The sequence below is a fragment of the Gallinula chloropus genome (genome assembly GCF_964237585.1).
Source record: "Gallinula chloropus genome assembly, chromosome: 27".
Lineage (NCBI taxonomy): Eukaryota > Metazoa > Chordata > Aves > Gruiformes > Rallidae > Gallinula > Gallinula chloropus.
The window spans coordinates 2,035,813-2,050,842 of NC_140112.1; the positions used below are offsets into that span (position 1 = coordinate 2,035,813).

A 15,030-nucleotide genomic window follows, 5' to 3' on the forward strand; every position below is an offset into this window, starting at 1 on the left:
ATGTGAGAGCAGCTCTGGGAGGAAGCTCCTGAGACCCTTGTTATCACGTCAGGGTACAAACTGAAAACCCAGGTTAATTCCCCTTAGAGGTGGGGAGGGTGTCTCTAAATATTAAGTGCTATTTTTTGGAAAGCTAATTATGCCAACAATTAAATTGTGTCTCATAGGTTTTCAACACAATGCAAAGAGCATCGCGACTGAAGAGGGAGCTCTCCCTCTTGACAACAGAACCACCTCCAGGCATCACCTGCTGGCAAAATGAAAGCCGGCTCGATGACCTTCGGGCACGTAGGTATTTCTCTGGTGGGACTTTTCTATAGAAAGCTAGAATTTAATCCTGTATTTGTGATCTCTTGGGTGGTTTGTGCTTTAGAAGTTGAACAGAAGCCTGGAAGTTTAGGAAAATGCCTAGGAGTTGCTGCTGCTTCTTGTGTGGTTGTTTTGTTTTCCTTTAAATATGTAGAATCATAGAATCCTAGACTGGTCTGGGTTGGGAGGGACCCCAAGGGTCACAGAGCTCCAACCCCCTGCCACAGGCAGGGACACCAACCTCCAGGCCTGGAGCTACACAAGGTTGCCCAGGGCCCCAGCCAACCTGGCCTTGAACACCCCCAGGGATGGGGCACCCACCCCCTCTCTGGGCAGCCTGTTCCAGCCCCTCACCACTCTCTCTGTATAAAACTTCCCCTCAGAATCTAATCTAAACCTTCCTTCCTTTAGTTTTAATAAATAAATCTTGGTCTACACTTGGTGGTGACAGTTTTGGTTGCTGTAGGGTGGAACTGGTCCCAGATAAGATTACTGCCCAAATCCAGGAATTAAAAATAAGTATCAGAGCTCTATAACTGTGGGTGGTATGTGGACACTGCTGGACAAATTCAAATGATTTTTGAATGTAATGTTTATGTTTTGATCTTGCTTTCAAAGAAATTTTAGGAGGTGCAGATACACCCTATGAGAAAGGAATATTCAACCTGGAAATAGTTGTTCCTGAAAGGTAAGTGGGCAATGATGGCTAGTTAAGTAGCTGGTGCAGCTAAGATAACAATGATATAAGGGCTCCCATTTCAGTCTTTTCTTTATCCTTCCCACCACAGAATGTGGTTGATCAGGTGAAACTCTTCATTTATGGAACATCATTATCATTTCCATTGCCCAATACACTTATTTCACATTGGGCATCCTGAGATCTGTGATTAACAACCTAAAAGCACTATGCCAAGACTTCTCCCTTGTCATACTGTCATAGAGCGATCTGGAAATGAACACTTTTGATCAGTAGGAAGTTTCCTATCCTGTTGTTTTCTTTGTGAAAGCTGCCCTGGAAAATGCCAGCTGAAGAATATCCTCCAAAAACCCTGCACTGGGCACTGGTGAGGCTGCACCTTGAGTGCTGGGTCCAGTTCTGGGCTCCTCACCATCAGGACATGGAGGTCCTGGAGCGAGTCCAGAGAAGGGCAACCAGGCTGGGGAAGGGGCTGGAGGGCAAATCCTCTGAGGAGCAGCTGAGGGAGCTGGGGGTGTTGAGCTTGGAGAAGAGGAGGCTGAGGGGAGACCTTCTCACCCCTTCCCTGCCCTGCCAGGAGGGTGCAGAGAGGTGGGCGATGGTCTCTTCAGCCAGGGGACAGGAGATGGGACAAGGGGCAATGGGCTCAAGCTGCCCCAGGGCAGGGTCAGAGCAGATGGGAGGGAAAAGTTCTTCCCTGGCAGAGTTGTCAGGGCCTGGCACAGGCTGCCCAGGGAGGGGGCTGAGTCCCCACCCCTGGGGGTGTTTAGCAGGCAGGGAGATGACGTGCTGAGGGATCTGGGTCAGCACAGGACAGGGAGAGTTGCACTCCTTGTAATTCTGTGAAGGAAGTCACCTAGTAAATGGCTGGGTGGAGGAAACGATGGCATTGATTGGGTGAAGAAATAACTGGTGTACAAATACCAACCCCAGTTTTTGTTTCTTCACACTTTTCCCTTCGAGGTACCCGTTTGAGCCCCCAAAGATTCGCTTTCTGACCCCCATCTATCACCCCAACATCGACTCTGCTGGAAGGATTTGCCTGGATGTTCTTAAATTACCACCCAAGGTAAGATAGCTCTACTTGGGCATGGGTAAGCGAGCCTGGGGAGGATAATGAACTCCTTATCTTTTTCTTGTAAAAGCCTTATTGAATGTCTCTCTGCTGCTGACTTATTTACACAGGAGCACGGGAGTAAAGTTTGTGAGCGGCGTTCCCTTTGTGTAGTGACCAGGAACGTGACCCTCTTTGTTCTGTAGAAGTTTTCAAGGGGCATTAGGTGGCCCCTGAAATCAGGCTCCCCCCCAGTACTGACCCCCCAGAGCTGCTCAGGGTGGAGCCTGTGGTCAGGCTTCCTCAGAGAGGCTGCAGCCTGCCCATTGAGAATGGATCTGGGTTTTTTTCAGGGGGTTTGGGCACTCTGAGTCCTCAGGGAGCTTGTGGGAGGGTTGGTTTAAATGCTGCAAGTCCTGAGGTTTCTCTAGGCAGCCCACAGGGGGGGTTTCTTTGTGCTTAACTGCTTCTCTCTCTCACCCCATCGCTTCCAAGGGTGCCTGGAGACCTTCCCTGAACATCTCCACACTGCTGACCTCCATACAGCTGCTGATGGCAGAGCCCAACCCCGACGACCCGCTCATGGCAGACATAGTATGTGAGCTCCTCTTCCTCTCTTGCAGCCACAGGTGGGGAAGGAAGGGTGGGTTAAATTTAGGCCCTGCTTGCTTCACAAGCAGCCTGATCTGGATCAGGTCTGGGGTGTGTGGCACAGGGCTTGTGCCAGCAGTGGATAAGAGAGGGTAAAAGTCTTCCCTGCCAGCCAGCCACATGTCCTTCAAGGAAACTAAAGCAGAGTTAATTTGCACTGCGTGCTCGCAGCAGGTTTGATCTGGCTCTCAGAGCCATAAAGCCAGACCTTAGCCCCAGCTTCTCATGTGACGTTTGTATGACATCAAATCTCTGTCCTGTGTCTTGCTCACCACGTTCAGTCCTCAGAGTACAAGTACAACAAGCAGCTGTTCTTGCAGAATGCCAGGGAGTGGACAGAGAGACACGCGAGCCAGCAGCTGAGGGTAGGAAACATGCTCTGCTCCCAGGTGTAGCTCTGTCTCTGTGAACACTCTCTTGTCTCAGCTCGCCTTTCCCAGCCATGCTGTGCAGCTGTCCCTGGCAGCTTGCTTTCTCACACACCCCCCCCTCCTGTTTTGTGTTCTGGATGTGTATTTAGTTTCATTACTGTTAAGATCATTAGATTCACCTCTTTCAAATAAATGTGCTCATTCACAAATACAAGTGCTTCTCGGGAGGAATGCAGGAGCAGCAGGACTGAAGCCTGAGTGAACCCTTTCCCAGGGATCCTGTGGCTGTTTCTCCCTCACTCTGGTTCTTCCAGACCCCATGTTGTGCTGTGGTTGTGCCCAGTGCTCAGCTCTGCCTGTTCTCTGCCTGTTCCTTCAATTGAGGACTGGTCTCCCCAGTCTCCAGCTGAGTGTGGCGTTCCTGCCCTCACCTTCCCCTCTTCCTGCTGCCACTCTGCCCCATGACTCTCATCTCAGAGGAGTCACCTAAAGATGAATTCACAAAAGCAGATGAAAACCCATCCTCAAATACCAGTTACATTTGGACCTTCTACCTTAACTGGGTGCTTTCTCTCCCTCCACCTGATCTGGACAGGATGCTATCCCAGATCTCTTCTACCTGGAAGCCCCAGGAGTGGTGCTGGCCACTCCAGCTCCAAGCACGTTTGCAAGTTAATTGTGTGGGTTGGTAGAAGATCTCAGGGTGAGGAGAACTTTACACCAACACCCTTAGCCCCAGAGGGGCTTGTACATGTGTGCTCAGTTGCTATCCCATCTCTTCCCCCTTCCCAACATTCCCTGCAGCAGGATCCAGTCTTCCTGGGCGCAGGTTGTTCTGAGGCTGGGAACACACAGCTGCACCAGGGGCTGTGAAACCGAACTAGTCACAGCTGGTACTTTTATTTCCTGTGCTCACAGGTCTCCAAGCCTTTGGAAGAGAAAATAAACCAAAGCAGAACAGCCACCACTGATGGCTCTACCCTGCAGAAGAGAAAAGGGAGCAATATGGGCAGGGAGGAGAAGAAATCCCGCCTGGAGCCCTGAGTGGTTTTGTTCTTCCTGCAGCTGCTGTCTTTGTTTCACTGTCCTTCTCCTTACACAGCTCTGACCTGGTATTTCAAACAGCCTGTTACCAGTAGCAGCCTTGGGCTTTCTCTTTCCTGGTGTGTGTGAAAAGTTCCATGTTGTAAATAAACTATTAAAGCTTTAATTTATATAGAATTTCTGTTCTGTTGTGTGGGAGGCTGTGGAATACTCTGAAGAAAAGGAATAGTGGAAGTGCTGGTTCAGCTTCTGCTTTCCAGCTTTCAGAGAAAGGGGAACAGCACCCAGTATTTGGGTTTCTGGTTTACTGCCCTCAGACCAGGGAGCAGACACTGCACAGCAGAGTAAGGACAAGGGGGTGCAAATCCTCCAGGAAAGGCTTTGTTTGCCTTGTCCCAAGGTGGCTACTAAAGGTTAACTCAGTTGACTTACAACAACCTGCTGCAGTATGGCTGCAGCTTAGGCTGTGGGGCACGGAGTGGGTGCAGGCACTGGTGTGAAGAGCGGTGGCAGCTCGCAGTGGGGCCATGCTTGGGGCTCCTGCTCTGCACAGTCACCTCTAAGGAGTTTAACTCACCTCCCATCTCCGGGGAAGCAGAGATGGGAGCGGGCAGGGCTGCTGCTGCTGCCCGGGGCAGGGCTGAGCGCTGAGCTCCGGGGGAGTGGAGACGGGAGCGGGTAGGGCTGCTGCTGCCCGGGGCAGGGCTGAGCACTGAGCTCCGGGCTGCGCTCCGCTCGCTATGGGAGGAGAAGCAGAGCGCCCTTGCCTGCTGCTGGCTCCTCAGCTCCTCTCTGCCGCGCTTCATCCTCTCAGTCGAAGTTGTAATAAAGGCAAAAGGCGAAGAACATGGCGAAGATCTGCAATGCCGGGGGGTGGGACACACGACACACGGTCAGCAAACCCCCCTGCTCCTCGCACCCGGCTCAGCCGCAGCCGGTCAGCTTTCCACCTGGCACCAGACCCGCTGCTCCTCCACCCTCTTTCCTGGGGGGGGGATGGCGACTTCAGGGGTTCAGGGGGGCCCAGCCTGAGCCCCTTCCCCATCCCTCACCCGCTGAGCACCCTCCTGCCAAAAAGCGAGTGCGTGTGAGGTGCCAGGCTGCCAGCCCTGCCCCTTCCTGCCCGCGGTACCTCGATGCCCAGCACGGCCAAGCTGCAAGTCCCGGGGACGGAGATGTACTTGTGCAGGGTCCTGCCGAAGGTGGCGAAGCAGCCCTGGGACAGAGGAGAGGGAGGGGTTCAGCTGTGTTCCCATCCCCCAGCCGCAGGGAGAAGGGGAATGGACAAAGCAGGGACTGGGGGAGTCTCCGGGCTGTGGAACCAGGGGCAGTGTGGCAACTCCTGTCCCTCCCCATGGACTGAGAGGGGTGCCAGGGGAGGGCTGCATCCCACCTGCTCGTGGATGTAGCCGGGGCTCCTCTCCCGACACCGCTCCCAGTCCAGCAGCTCTCCCGCCTGCAGGAGCCCATCCCGGGCACAGCACGCCCGCGGCCAGGGTGTCCCTGGGTGCAGCTCCTGGAAGCGGGAGCCGTTCCCAAAGTCTTCGGGTCCTAAAACGCCGCAGCAGGAGAACTGAAAGGGAAGGGCAGCGCTATCAGCGCTGGGGCCGCATCACTCAGAGCACTGACAGCTGGGGAACAGCCCCGGTGTGCTGCTCAGTGCCTGTCAGGGGACCCCACCACCCCCTGCCCATGTGCCCACCCCCAAAACCCACTCAGAAACCCCCTGGCTGCTTACCGTGACCATGAGGGTGTTCCAGGCGGTGGAGAAGACCTCAGCACCCTCATCCCCACGGTAGTTCCTCCGCAGCTCGGACAGGAACTGCTCTGGCTGGACCTGTGGGACCGGTGTCACCTGTGAGCACTGGGGTCTGGGTGGCAGGAGCCAGGGGGGCATCACTTCCCCCCTTATCCCACCCCTATCCCACCCACCATGCTGGGATGCCAGCTCTCTGCAGGGGATGTGGGGACCCACCCAGGGGATGCACCCACACGGTTCCAGGCTTGTGTCAGGGTGCTGGCGATGAGGGGGAGGAGTGTCCCTGCACCAGTCCCAGTCACCTGGGGGACTCAGGGCTGTGCCCCATGGCATGGCAGAGAGAGGAGAGGGGCTGGCCACGCCAGGCACAGCAGCAGGGCCTGGGGGTGGTACCTGTTTCCATTGCACCAGGAAAAGAACAGCCCCAACCAGCTGCATGAGGAACACGAGGCTCACCAGGATGAAGAACTGGAAGGCAGTGGGATGGAGGAGTCAGAAACCAGCCCAAACCCCGGTGCTGCTATTCCTCCCCTCCTCTGCAGCCAGCCCTGCCCTCCCCTGTGCCCCAGGGATGGGGGGACACAGTGGAGGAGCACACAGCTCCTGGGGATGGACCCCCACATCCCCAAGCACCCTGGCTGTGAGGCAGAGGGTTATAAACAAGCATTGGCTGGCAGGGGGCAGGGATGGCAAAGAAATTGGGATGTCAGTGCTCAGAAGGGGGTTTGTAACCCTCAGAATGAAGGGACAAAGCTGTGAGACAAGGCAGCTGCTTCAGAGAGAAGCGACCCCACTCAGGGTCAAACCCTCTGGACTCTGCCCTAAGGTGGGGTCATGACTGTGGGGTGCTGAGAGCTGACAGGGCCAGGATGGGGAACACCAGGCTTCTTCCCCTCCTCCTCCAGGGACACCCCGCAGCCCCCAACCATCCCCTGGCTCCTCACAAGCTCCTGTACCCGCAGCCCCCTGCCCACCACCCAGCCCAGCTCCCCTCACTCACCACCAGCAGCAGCGTGCGGCTCCGGCGCAGGGCCCCGCAGCACCCCAGGAAGCCCAGCAGAGACAGGGCGATGCCCAGGGCCAGCAGCAGGCAGGCGCCCGCGCTCAGCACAGGCTTGGCAGCCACGATGTCCTGGAAACCAGCTGGGTCCACGGCCACCCAGACCCCCACTCCTGCCAGGCACGTCCCCCCAGCCTATGGGACACACCGTGGTTATGGGGGGCACAGGACCAAGCCCCTGGGCTGGGGGATTGGGGATGCTCTAAGCTCTGCTGGAGCCCCTTTCCCTTGGTGTCACCCACCCACCCAGAGCTGGCTGGAGATGTCACACCCCGGGGATGGGTCCCCTCCACCCCACTGGGCCTGGGTGGACTCACAAACACCAGCACGTTGAAGATGAACATCAGGTGCTTGACGCAGCTCAGGACACCCATGGGGACGCCGGGGAGGGGTGTGACACGGCAGCGTTTGTCCCTGCGGAGGGCAGAGCAGAGCAGAGCCCTGGCCACAGCCAGCCCCAACCTGCACCAGCCCCCCCACACCCCCCCAGCTCCCACGGGACACGGGTCTGTCCCCAACCAGCACGCAGCCCCCCCTGAACCCCCAGAGCATCCTCCCCCTCCTATCAACCCCCAGGACCCCCCCAGAGCATCTCCCCCCTCCTATCAACCCCCGGCCCCCCCCAGAACCCCCAGAGCATCTCCCCCCTCCTATCAACACCCAGCCCCCCCCCAGAACCCCCAGAGCATCTCCCCCCTCCTATCAACCCCCAGCCCCCCCCCCGAGCATCTCCCCCCTCCTATCAACCCCCAGGCCCCCCCTAAAACCCCCAGAGCGTCTCCCCCCTCCTATCAACCCCCAGAACCCCCCCTGAACCCCCAGAGCATCTCCCCCCTCCTATCAACACCCAGCCCCCCCCCCAGAACCCCCAGAGCATCTCCCCCCTCCTATCAACCCCCAGGCCCCCCCAGAACCCCCAGAGCATCCTCCCCCTCCTATCAACCCCCAGCCCCCCCCCCAGAACCCCCAGAGCGTCTCCCCCCTCCTATCAACCCCCAGACTCCGCGTCCTGAACCCCCAGGCCCCCCGCCACCACTCACCCCCCGGGGACAGCGGGTGGCCCCGGTGCCTCCAGCCCGCCCGGGCACCCGCCGCGCCTATTTAACCCCGTTCGGACACCCCCCGCCTCCCCCCCCCTACCCCCCTCCCCCGGCCCCGGGCTGAGCAGCCCCTAAGAAACCCCTCCGGGCGGCGGGGCCATGAATGATTGATGGGGAACCGGAGCCGCCGGGACTCTCCGGGGTAATTAAACCTCCGGGCAGGGAAAGACGAGCCGGGCGCGGGTACCCACCGCCTCCCCCGGGCCCCCCCCCCCCCGCATCACCGGACTCCCGGAGGTGGCGCCCCGCCGCCGCCGCAAGGGGGCAGCTGAAGCGCAGAGCCACAGAGACACACCACCGGGCTAGAGCGCCTCCCGGCCGGCGCGTCAAATGGGGCGGCTCGTCCAATAGCAGCGCCCTTCAGCCGGCGGGGCGGGGATAAGGAGAGACGGACAGCGGCCGGGCCAATGGGGGAAGCGCAGCCCGTGGCGGGTGTGCGGGCGCGGCGCGGGGGCGGGGACTCGCCAAGGGGAAGGCGGCCCGTGCCCGCAGTGTCGCTTCCGGTGCCGCCGCTGCCGCCGCCGCCCTAAGCGGGATGTAGCGGCCGGTGAGTGCGGCCGGGCCGGGAGCCCCCAGCGCCTCCTCCTCCTCCCAGCAGGGCTGGCGGTGGCCTCAGCCCCGCCGGTGCCCGGGGAGGGCCGGGGCGGGCCTGGGGCGGGGCTGGGCTGGGCTGTGCGGCCCGGCCAGGCCCGGCCCGGCCCGGCCCGTCGCTCGGCTCCCGGTGACGGCCCCTCTCTCTCTCCCTCCCTCTCTCTCTCTCTCTCTCCCCAGCGCGGCGGCACAAGGACGCGGAGGGACCTGCAGCGCCTGCCCCGCGCCCACCGGCACCCCCCCGCCGCCCCCATGGCGTCCCGCAAGGCCTCCGCCGCCGGGCAGGGCAACGGGCTGGCCGCCGCCGGCCGGGAAAGGGCCCACCTGGAGCTGGCCGAGCTGGGGCCGCTCCTGGAGGAGAAGGGAGACCGAGGAGCCGCCGGCTCGGCCAGTGTGAGTGTCCTCCGGGCTCGGGGCTCCGGCCCCCGCGGGTTAAGCCCGTTGTCAGCTGGCTGGTACGGGCCGGACGGGGGTTGTTTGGCAGAAGCTGGAGCCCGGTGTGGCTTTAGGAGCCGGTTTGTGTGGGTTCAGGGCTGGGGAATCATCCCCACCGCCCGGGAAGGGGACAGGGAGAGAGAGGGAACGGAGCTGGGAACGAGCAGGGTGTCCCCAGCCGGTGAACCGGGGAGGTGCCGCCTCTGCTGGGCACGGCTGGGCTGGGGAGATGGGTTTCCTGGCTGGGCCAGGTGTCTGCTGCAGCCTCAGGTGTAGGGATGCAAATCCCTCCTGGTAATCCCGCCTTCCCACAGGGCTGAACCTGGGATTAGCAGCGTTGTTGCAGAAGTGATGCTGCCTGGGGGCTCCTGCTCATCCCCTGGGGAAGGGATGAAGTCCTGGGTGCTCTCAGGAGGGACTGGCTGCTCTCTTCATGCTCTTCCTCCTCTCCCCTCTAGGCTGATGACCCACCGTGCCCAGCGGCCCGTGAGGAAGAGGAGGAGGTGGTCCGTGTGCTGACTCTGCCTCTGCAGGCTCATCATGCCATGGAGAAGATGGAGGAGTTTGTGTATAAGGTACAGAGTTTGTGTATAAGGTACAGAGTTTGTGTATAAGGTACAGAGTTTGTGTATAAGGTACAGAGTTTGTGTATAAGGTACAGAGTTTGTGTATAAGGTACAGAGGCTCATAGTGAGCTCCTGGCTCTGGTTTTGAGGTATTAACAAGGCCCAGCTGCCCCAAACCTGGGGCTTGGCGTGGTGGGCAGGGGCTGGGCTGTGTCATTCTGGGGGGTGAAGCTCCTGGGGCTCTGTGGGGCTCTGCAGCAGCCTGCTCTGGCTCTGCTCCCTGGGCCTCTCCCAGGGGTGCTGCAGGAAGGGGGTGGCAGTGACTGGGGGTGGGTGTTGGAGGTTCTGCTGGAGGAGCAGCGAGCTGGGGAGCAGTCCCAGTGTCTCTACACTCCTCTGACTGGGAGATGGAGCACAGTTGCTGGTTTCAGCTGGTGCCCACGCTCCTGGCTGCCAGGGTTTGGTGAGCACTGGCTGAGGGCTGGCTCTGTCTCCAGCCAGGGCTCCCTCTTCCCTGAGGGCAACGGGAGCTCCCCGCTGCAGGGAGCAGTTACCTCACCTGCAGAAGAGTTCAACCTGAGGGTGCACAGGGCCTCTGACTCCCTGGGAGGGTGCATGGGGGGTTGCTCTCCAGGATGTGGGTGCCTCAAGGGGTCCCACAGGCCTCTGGATGTTGTGCAAGCTCAACTTCCTCCCCCAGAGAGCCGCTGCAGAGTGTTCCCAGCCCCGGCTGCGCTTCTTCCACCGTGACTCGGGGCTCCCAGGGTGAATAAACACAAGCCTTGGGGTGCTGGGGAAGGGGTGAGTGGCACAGCTGGGCCTGTTGCAGGTGTGGGAAGGGCGCTGGCGTGTCATCCCCTACGATGTGCTGCCTGACTGGCTGAAGGACAACGATTACCTCCTGCACGGGCACCGGCCGCCCATGCCGTCCTTCCGCGCCTGCTTCAGGAGCATCTTCCGGATACACACTGAGACTGGCAACATCTGGACACACTTGCTAGGTACTTGAGGGGTCAGCAGCCTCAGGGCTGAGGGTGGGCTTCACCCCCATGCACCAGGGGGGGCCTTTCACAGTGCTGGGGTCCTCTCTGTGCCCTTTTTTTGGGACCCTGGACCCCTGCGTACACAGGCAGCTGGGTGATGAGGTGCCTGAGAGCTCCCAGAGCTCCTTGGGTGATGGGATGCCAGGGGACTTCCTCCCAGCAGGGCTGCAGGGCTCAGCTCAGCAACTGTTTGTGGTTTGCTGACGCTCTGCAGGGTGGAGAAACACGTCCTGGGTGAGATAGGAAAGCTCAGAGCACTTCCCTCTGAAACCCCAGGAGGGTCAGCGCCTCCTCGCCCTGCGCCTGGCTGTGCCCATACCCCTTGCTGTGCCCATGCCCCTCACTCCACTCATCAGCCCTGGCTGTGACTGAGCACCCCTGGGGTGCTGTGAGCAGGATGGGACCAAGTCCTGCCTTGCAGAGCACAGCCAGCACCATGATTCCCCCAGTTCTGTGCTGAATCCATCCCCACTTCCTCCTCCCTGACTCAGTTTGCTGTGTTCCCTGCAGGTTTTGTCTTGTTCCTCTGCCTGGGGATCCTGACCATGCTACGGCCCAACATGTATTTCATGGCTCCTCTCCAGGAGAAGGTGGTGTTTGGGATGTTCTTCCTGGGAGCAGTGCTGTGCCTCAGTTTCTCCTGGCTTTTCCACACTGTCTACTGTCACTCAGAGAAGGTCTCACGGACTTTCTCAAAGTGAGTCGGCAGGTGTGGGGTTGAGCAGCCTCACAGGGAGGTTTTTTTGTGTTCCCACAGTGCTCCCATGGTTTATCCTTGAGGATTCAGTGCTGAGAGGGAACCACAGCTGGGTCCTGGAGGGCTCTGCCCTGTGCACCTTAAATCCACTGGCTCAGATCCCCTTGGGTGGGTGGTAACGACAGGGACCCTGCAGCACCCAAGGAGCAGCCTCGTGTCCCTTGCAGCAGCGACCTGATGTGGGGCTGCTTGTCACCACTGCACACAGAGCTCTGCCCATTCCCACTTTACTTGTCCAAAACCTCCTGGTTTGGTTCCAGTCTGGACCCAAACCAAATGGAAAGGAGCAAACGGGGTTCCCGGCAGCGCAGGACGGCTGGGCAGCAGCCAGGGCCTCTCCCCAGGGCCAGTGTGCAGGCTGCTCTTAGAGTGAAGCTCCTTCACAGTGCAGGCAGAGCAGCAGCGAGGCTTTTAGATCAGATCATTGCTCACACAGGTCTGTCAGAGGCTTTTACTCCTGTGCTGCTTGCTGGGAAATCCTGCCAATCTCCTCTGGTTCTCCCAGCGAGCCGGCGGGCTCGTGGCTGAGGACAAGCTGTGCTGCTGCACCCTCAGCATAAAAATGTCCTTGGGAACTGGGGGAGGCACTTGTGGGGGACAGAGACAGCTGTGTCTGGGTGCTGAAATGGTTTCTGGATCGATAGAACAAAAGCACTTTGCAGGGGAGGGTCAGAGTCACATCTGTACCCAGGGGGACTCGTGCCTGCTGCTCCTGGTGTGGTGGTTGGAGCACACGGAGCCTCTCGTACCCAACCAGCCCCAGTTCATCCTCTCTGCTCCCACCCAGCTCTGCTGCCATCCCCAGCAGCTCAGGCCCTTTCTCCCAGCCCAAATAGCATTGCTGAGACCCCAGATCCTCGTTTCTCTGATACTCAGCTTCGCCCACGGCGCCCTGGCTGCCTGTCTGGGTGCAGACAGGCTGGGGGGTACCAACACACCAAGAGGACACAAGCTGGGGGGTGGATTTTGGGGCTCACCTGTGACTCTCTTGTCATTGTCCCCTGGCTGCAGGTTGGATTATTCAGGAATTGCACTGCTGATCATGGGGAGCTTTGTCCCATGGCTCTACTACTCCTTCTACTGCTCCCCACAGCCAAGACTCATCTACCTCTCTATTGTCTGTGTCCTGGGCATCTCTGCCATCATCGTTGCTCAGTGGGACCGGTTTGCCACCCCCAAGCACAGGCAGACAAGAGCAGGTAGGAGTTTTCCATCTTCACTAGGAATCCCCAGACCCAGGAGGGCTTCAGGCTGGGAAGATCCGTTATGGGAAGAGCTCTCAGCCTCTGTAGGGTCGGTTCCCCCAGAGCAGCAGCTCCTGGAAGGGGGGGAGTCTCCTCGCTCCTTGTGTTGTGCTGGGGATTTAGATCCTCTCCTGAGCAGGGCCTGAGTTCTGCCAGGCTGAGCCTGAGGTCTGGAACAGACAGGCAGCATTTAAAAATAGCCAAGTGGTGTCTGGGCAGCCTGGGGCTGTGCCACATGGAGCCACCTCCTCCGGGAAGAGGTTTGGCAGAGGAGGGAAGAGGTTCCCTCAGCTGTGCCCTGGCAGGGCTGTCCCTGCCTTCCCAGAGGCTGCTGCCCACCCACCCCTCTCACACCCCACCGACTTCCCTGAGTGTGGAGAAACCCCTCTGCCCCCCTCACCTGGGGGTCCTGCAGCAGAACCTCTCACAGAGCAGCATCCTCAGAGCTGCTGCTGTGCTGGAGGCTCCCTGGGAGGGGGACAGGGATCCCAGCTGCCTGTTGCTGCAGGGGGCTGTTGTCCTTCCTGGGTGTGAAGCCAGATCCTGCTGTGAGAACCAACCTCTGCCTCTCAGGGCTGATGTCTCACTGCTGGAGCTGATAATTTCAGTGCTGTTAATTAGCACCTTCCCCTCCAGTTCCAAGCAGCTTCCACAGAGCCTCTCCTGGAGGGGCTGGCTGGGGCTGCTGCGCTCTGCTGCCTGCGAGGCTTCCAGGCCATCCCCAGGGTCAGCACCTCCTGAAAGGGCCGTTCCCAGTGCCAGGAGCCACCCTTCCACTGTGCCCAGTGAGCACTGGGCTGTGGAGGTGGAGATCCCTTGTTTCATGAAGGAGAAATGCTGGGAGGGGTTGGATAATCCCAGACAGAGAGGAAAAGCTGCCGGTGCCTCTGGATGAAGGGAAGGGGGGTGGGTTGGGGTGGAGCAGCGCTGCTGATGTCCCCTCTCCACCACAGGTGTCTTCCTGGGGCTGGGGCTGAGCGGGGTGGTGCCCACCATGCACTTCACCATCGCTGAAGGGTTTGTGAAAGCCACCACGGTGGGGCAGATGGGCTGGTTCTTCCTCATGGCCGTGATGTACATCACGGGCGCGGGGCTGTACGCCGCACGCATACCCGAGCGCTTCTTCCCGGGCAAGTTTGACATCTGGGTGAGTGTGGGGAGATTTGGAGGGGGTGGGGAGCTCTGAGACAAAGGGGAAAGGTAGCTGGGGGTGTCCTTGTGCACCCCAGCACAGCCAGAGTTTGTGTGGCTGCTGTGGGAGGGCAGGATGGGCACGGGTGGGAGCAGCCCAGGAAGCAAAGCGGAGCTGGAGGACAGAGCTGGGGTGGAGGAGGAAGAAAAGGAGGAGGTGTTGCCTGGCCTTGTTTTTGTTCCCTTTGACCTGGTCTAAAGGGCTTTCTCCCTTCCCCACAGTTCCAGTCTCATCAGATCTTCCACGTGCTGGTGGTGGCTGCAGCCTTTGTCCACTTCTACGGGGTGTCGAACCTGCAGGAGTTCCGCTACGGGCTGGAAGGGGGGTGCACAGATGACTCTCTGCTCTGAGGGCACCTGCTTTTAGTACGAGCTTCCTAAGTGCTTTTTAAACTCCCATCTTTGCTAAAAATCAAACGAAGACTCAAACCTGTTGGGAGTTGGGGTTTTTGGTTGGGGTTTGGGTGAGGTTTTTTTTTGGTTCTTTTCGGTTTTTTTGAAGAAAAACAAAACAAACAACAAAAAAAAAACCCCAAACCCCCAACCCCAGAATGATTCTGTAGAGCAGTTTGACCAAATCCTGACCAAATCCACCCCCCCCACACCCACACACTTCCCCATGCACTGCAGGGGGGCTGAGGTGCCCCCATCACCCTCTCACAGCCTCCTCCTCCTCCAGACAGTGTTTTAGCTGCACCAGGGGTGTGGATACCCCTTTCCCAGCACCCCCCTTCCCCAGCTCCTCAAGCACTACCAGCCCCAGGGCCAGAGAGTTTGGATTTTCTGCATATCCCTGGCAGCAGAGCCACCTTGCTGGGGGGGCAGCTCTGCAGACACCCCCTCCCCACAACCACCACCACCACCACCTCCTGGTGCTGCCACCCAGGGCACAGATTTGTGTAATTTAAATTTTAATTGTCTTTTATTTGTTGTTGATGTTGTTGTTGGGTTTTTTTTTTTCCTTGACAAAGTAATGTAAACAGAAATGAGAGAGTATTTAATATTTAATACTAAGCTTTAAAAAGACTTTGCTGCCACTGTGGTGTCCTCAGCTCCCTCACTGCCACTGTGTGGGGGGCTGGGGAAGGACAGTGGTTTAGGGGAATGTAGAGCTGCTGTAGCTGATTGAAATAAAAAGGTCACTAGTTCAGTGTCGTG

The 15,030-nt window shown here is 58.9% G+C and overlaps 2 protein-coding genes across 2 annotated transcripts; both read left to right on the plus strand.

Moving 5' to 3' along the window:
• Positions 1 to 179: 179 nt before the first annotated feature.
• Positions 180 to 4,126, plus strand: UBE2T (ubiquitin conjugating enzyme E2 T; the record flags this gene model as incomplete). The annotated part of the gene is made up of 6 exons (XM_084275810.1): positions 180 to 288; positions 928 to 997; positions 1,970 to 2,075; positions 2,556 to 2,654; positions 2,993 to 3,076; positions 4,001 to 4,126. 6 exons carry the CDS (start codon positions 180 to 182, stop codon positions 4,124 to 4,126), a joined length of 594 nt encoding a protein of 197 aa, XP_084131936.1.
• A 4,434-nt stretch (positions 4,127 to 8,560) lies between these two features.
• On the plus strand, positions 8,561 to 15,029 carry ADIPOR1 (adiponectin receptor 1). The gene is made up of 8 exons (XM_084275763.1): positions 8,561 to 8,592; positions 8,817 to 9,029; positions 9,530 to 9,646; positions 10,467 to 10,638; positions 11,191 to 11,377; positions 12,449 to 12,636; positions 13,635 to 13,828; positions 14,095 to 15,029. The coding sequence occupies exons 2-8, from the start codon at positions 8,889 to 8,891 to the stop codon at positions 14,221 to 14,223; spliced, it is 1,128 nt and encodes a 375-aa protein (XP_084131889.1). The 5' UTR covers positions 8,561 to 8,592; positions 8,817 to 8,888; the 3' UTR covers positions 14,224 to 15,029.
• The last annotated feature ends 1 nt before the right edge of the window (position 15,030 follows it).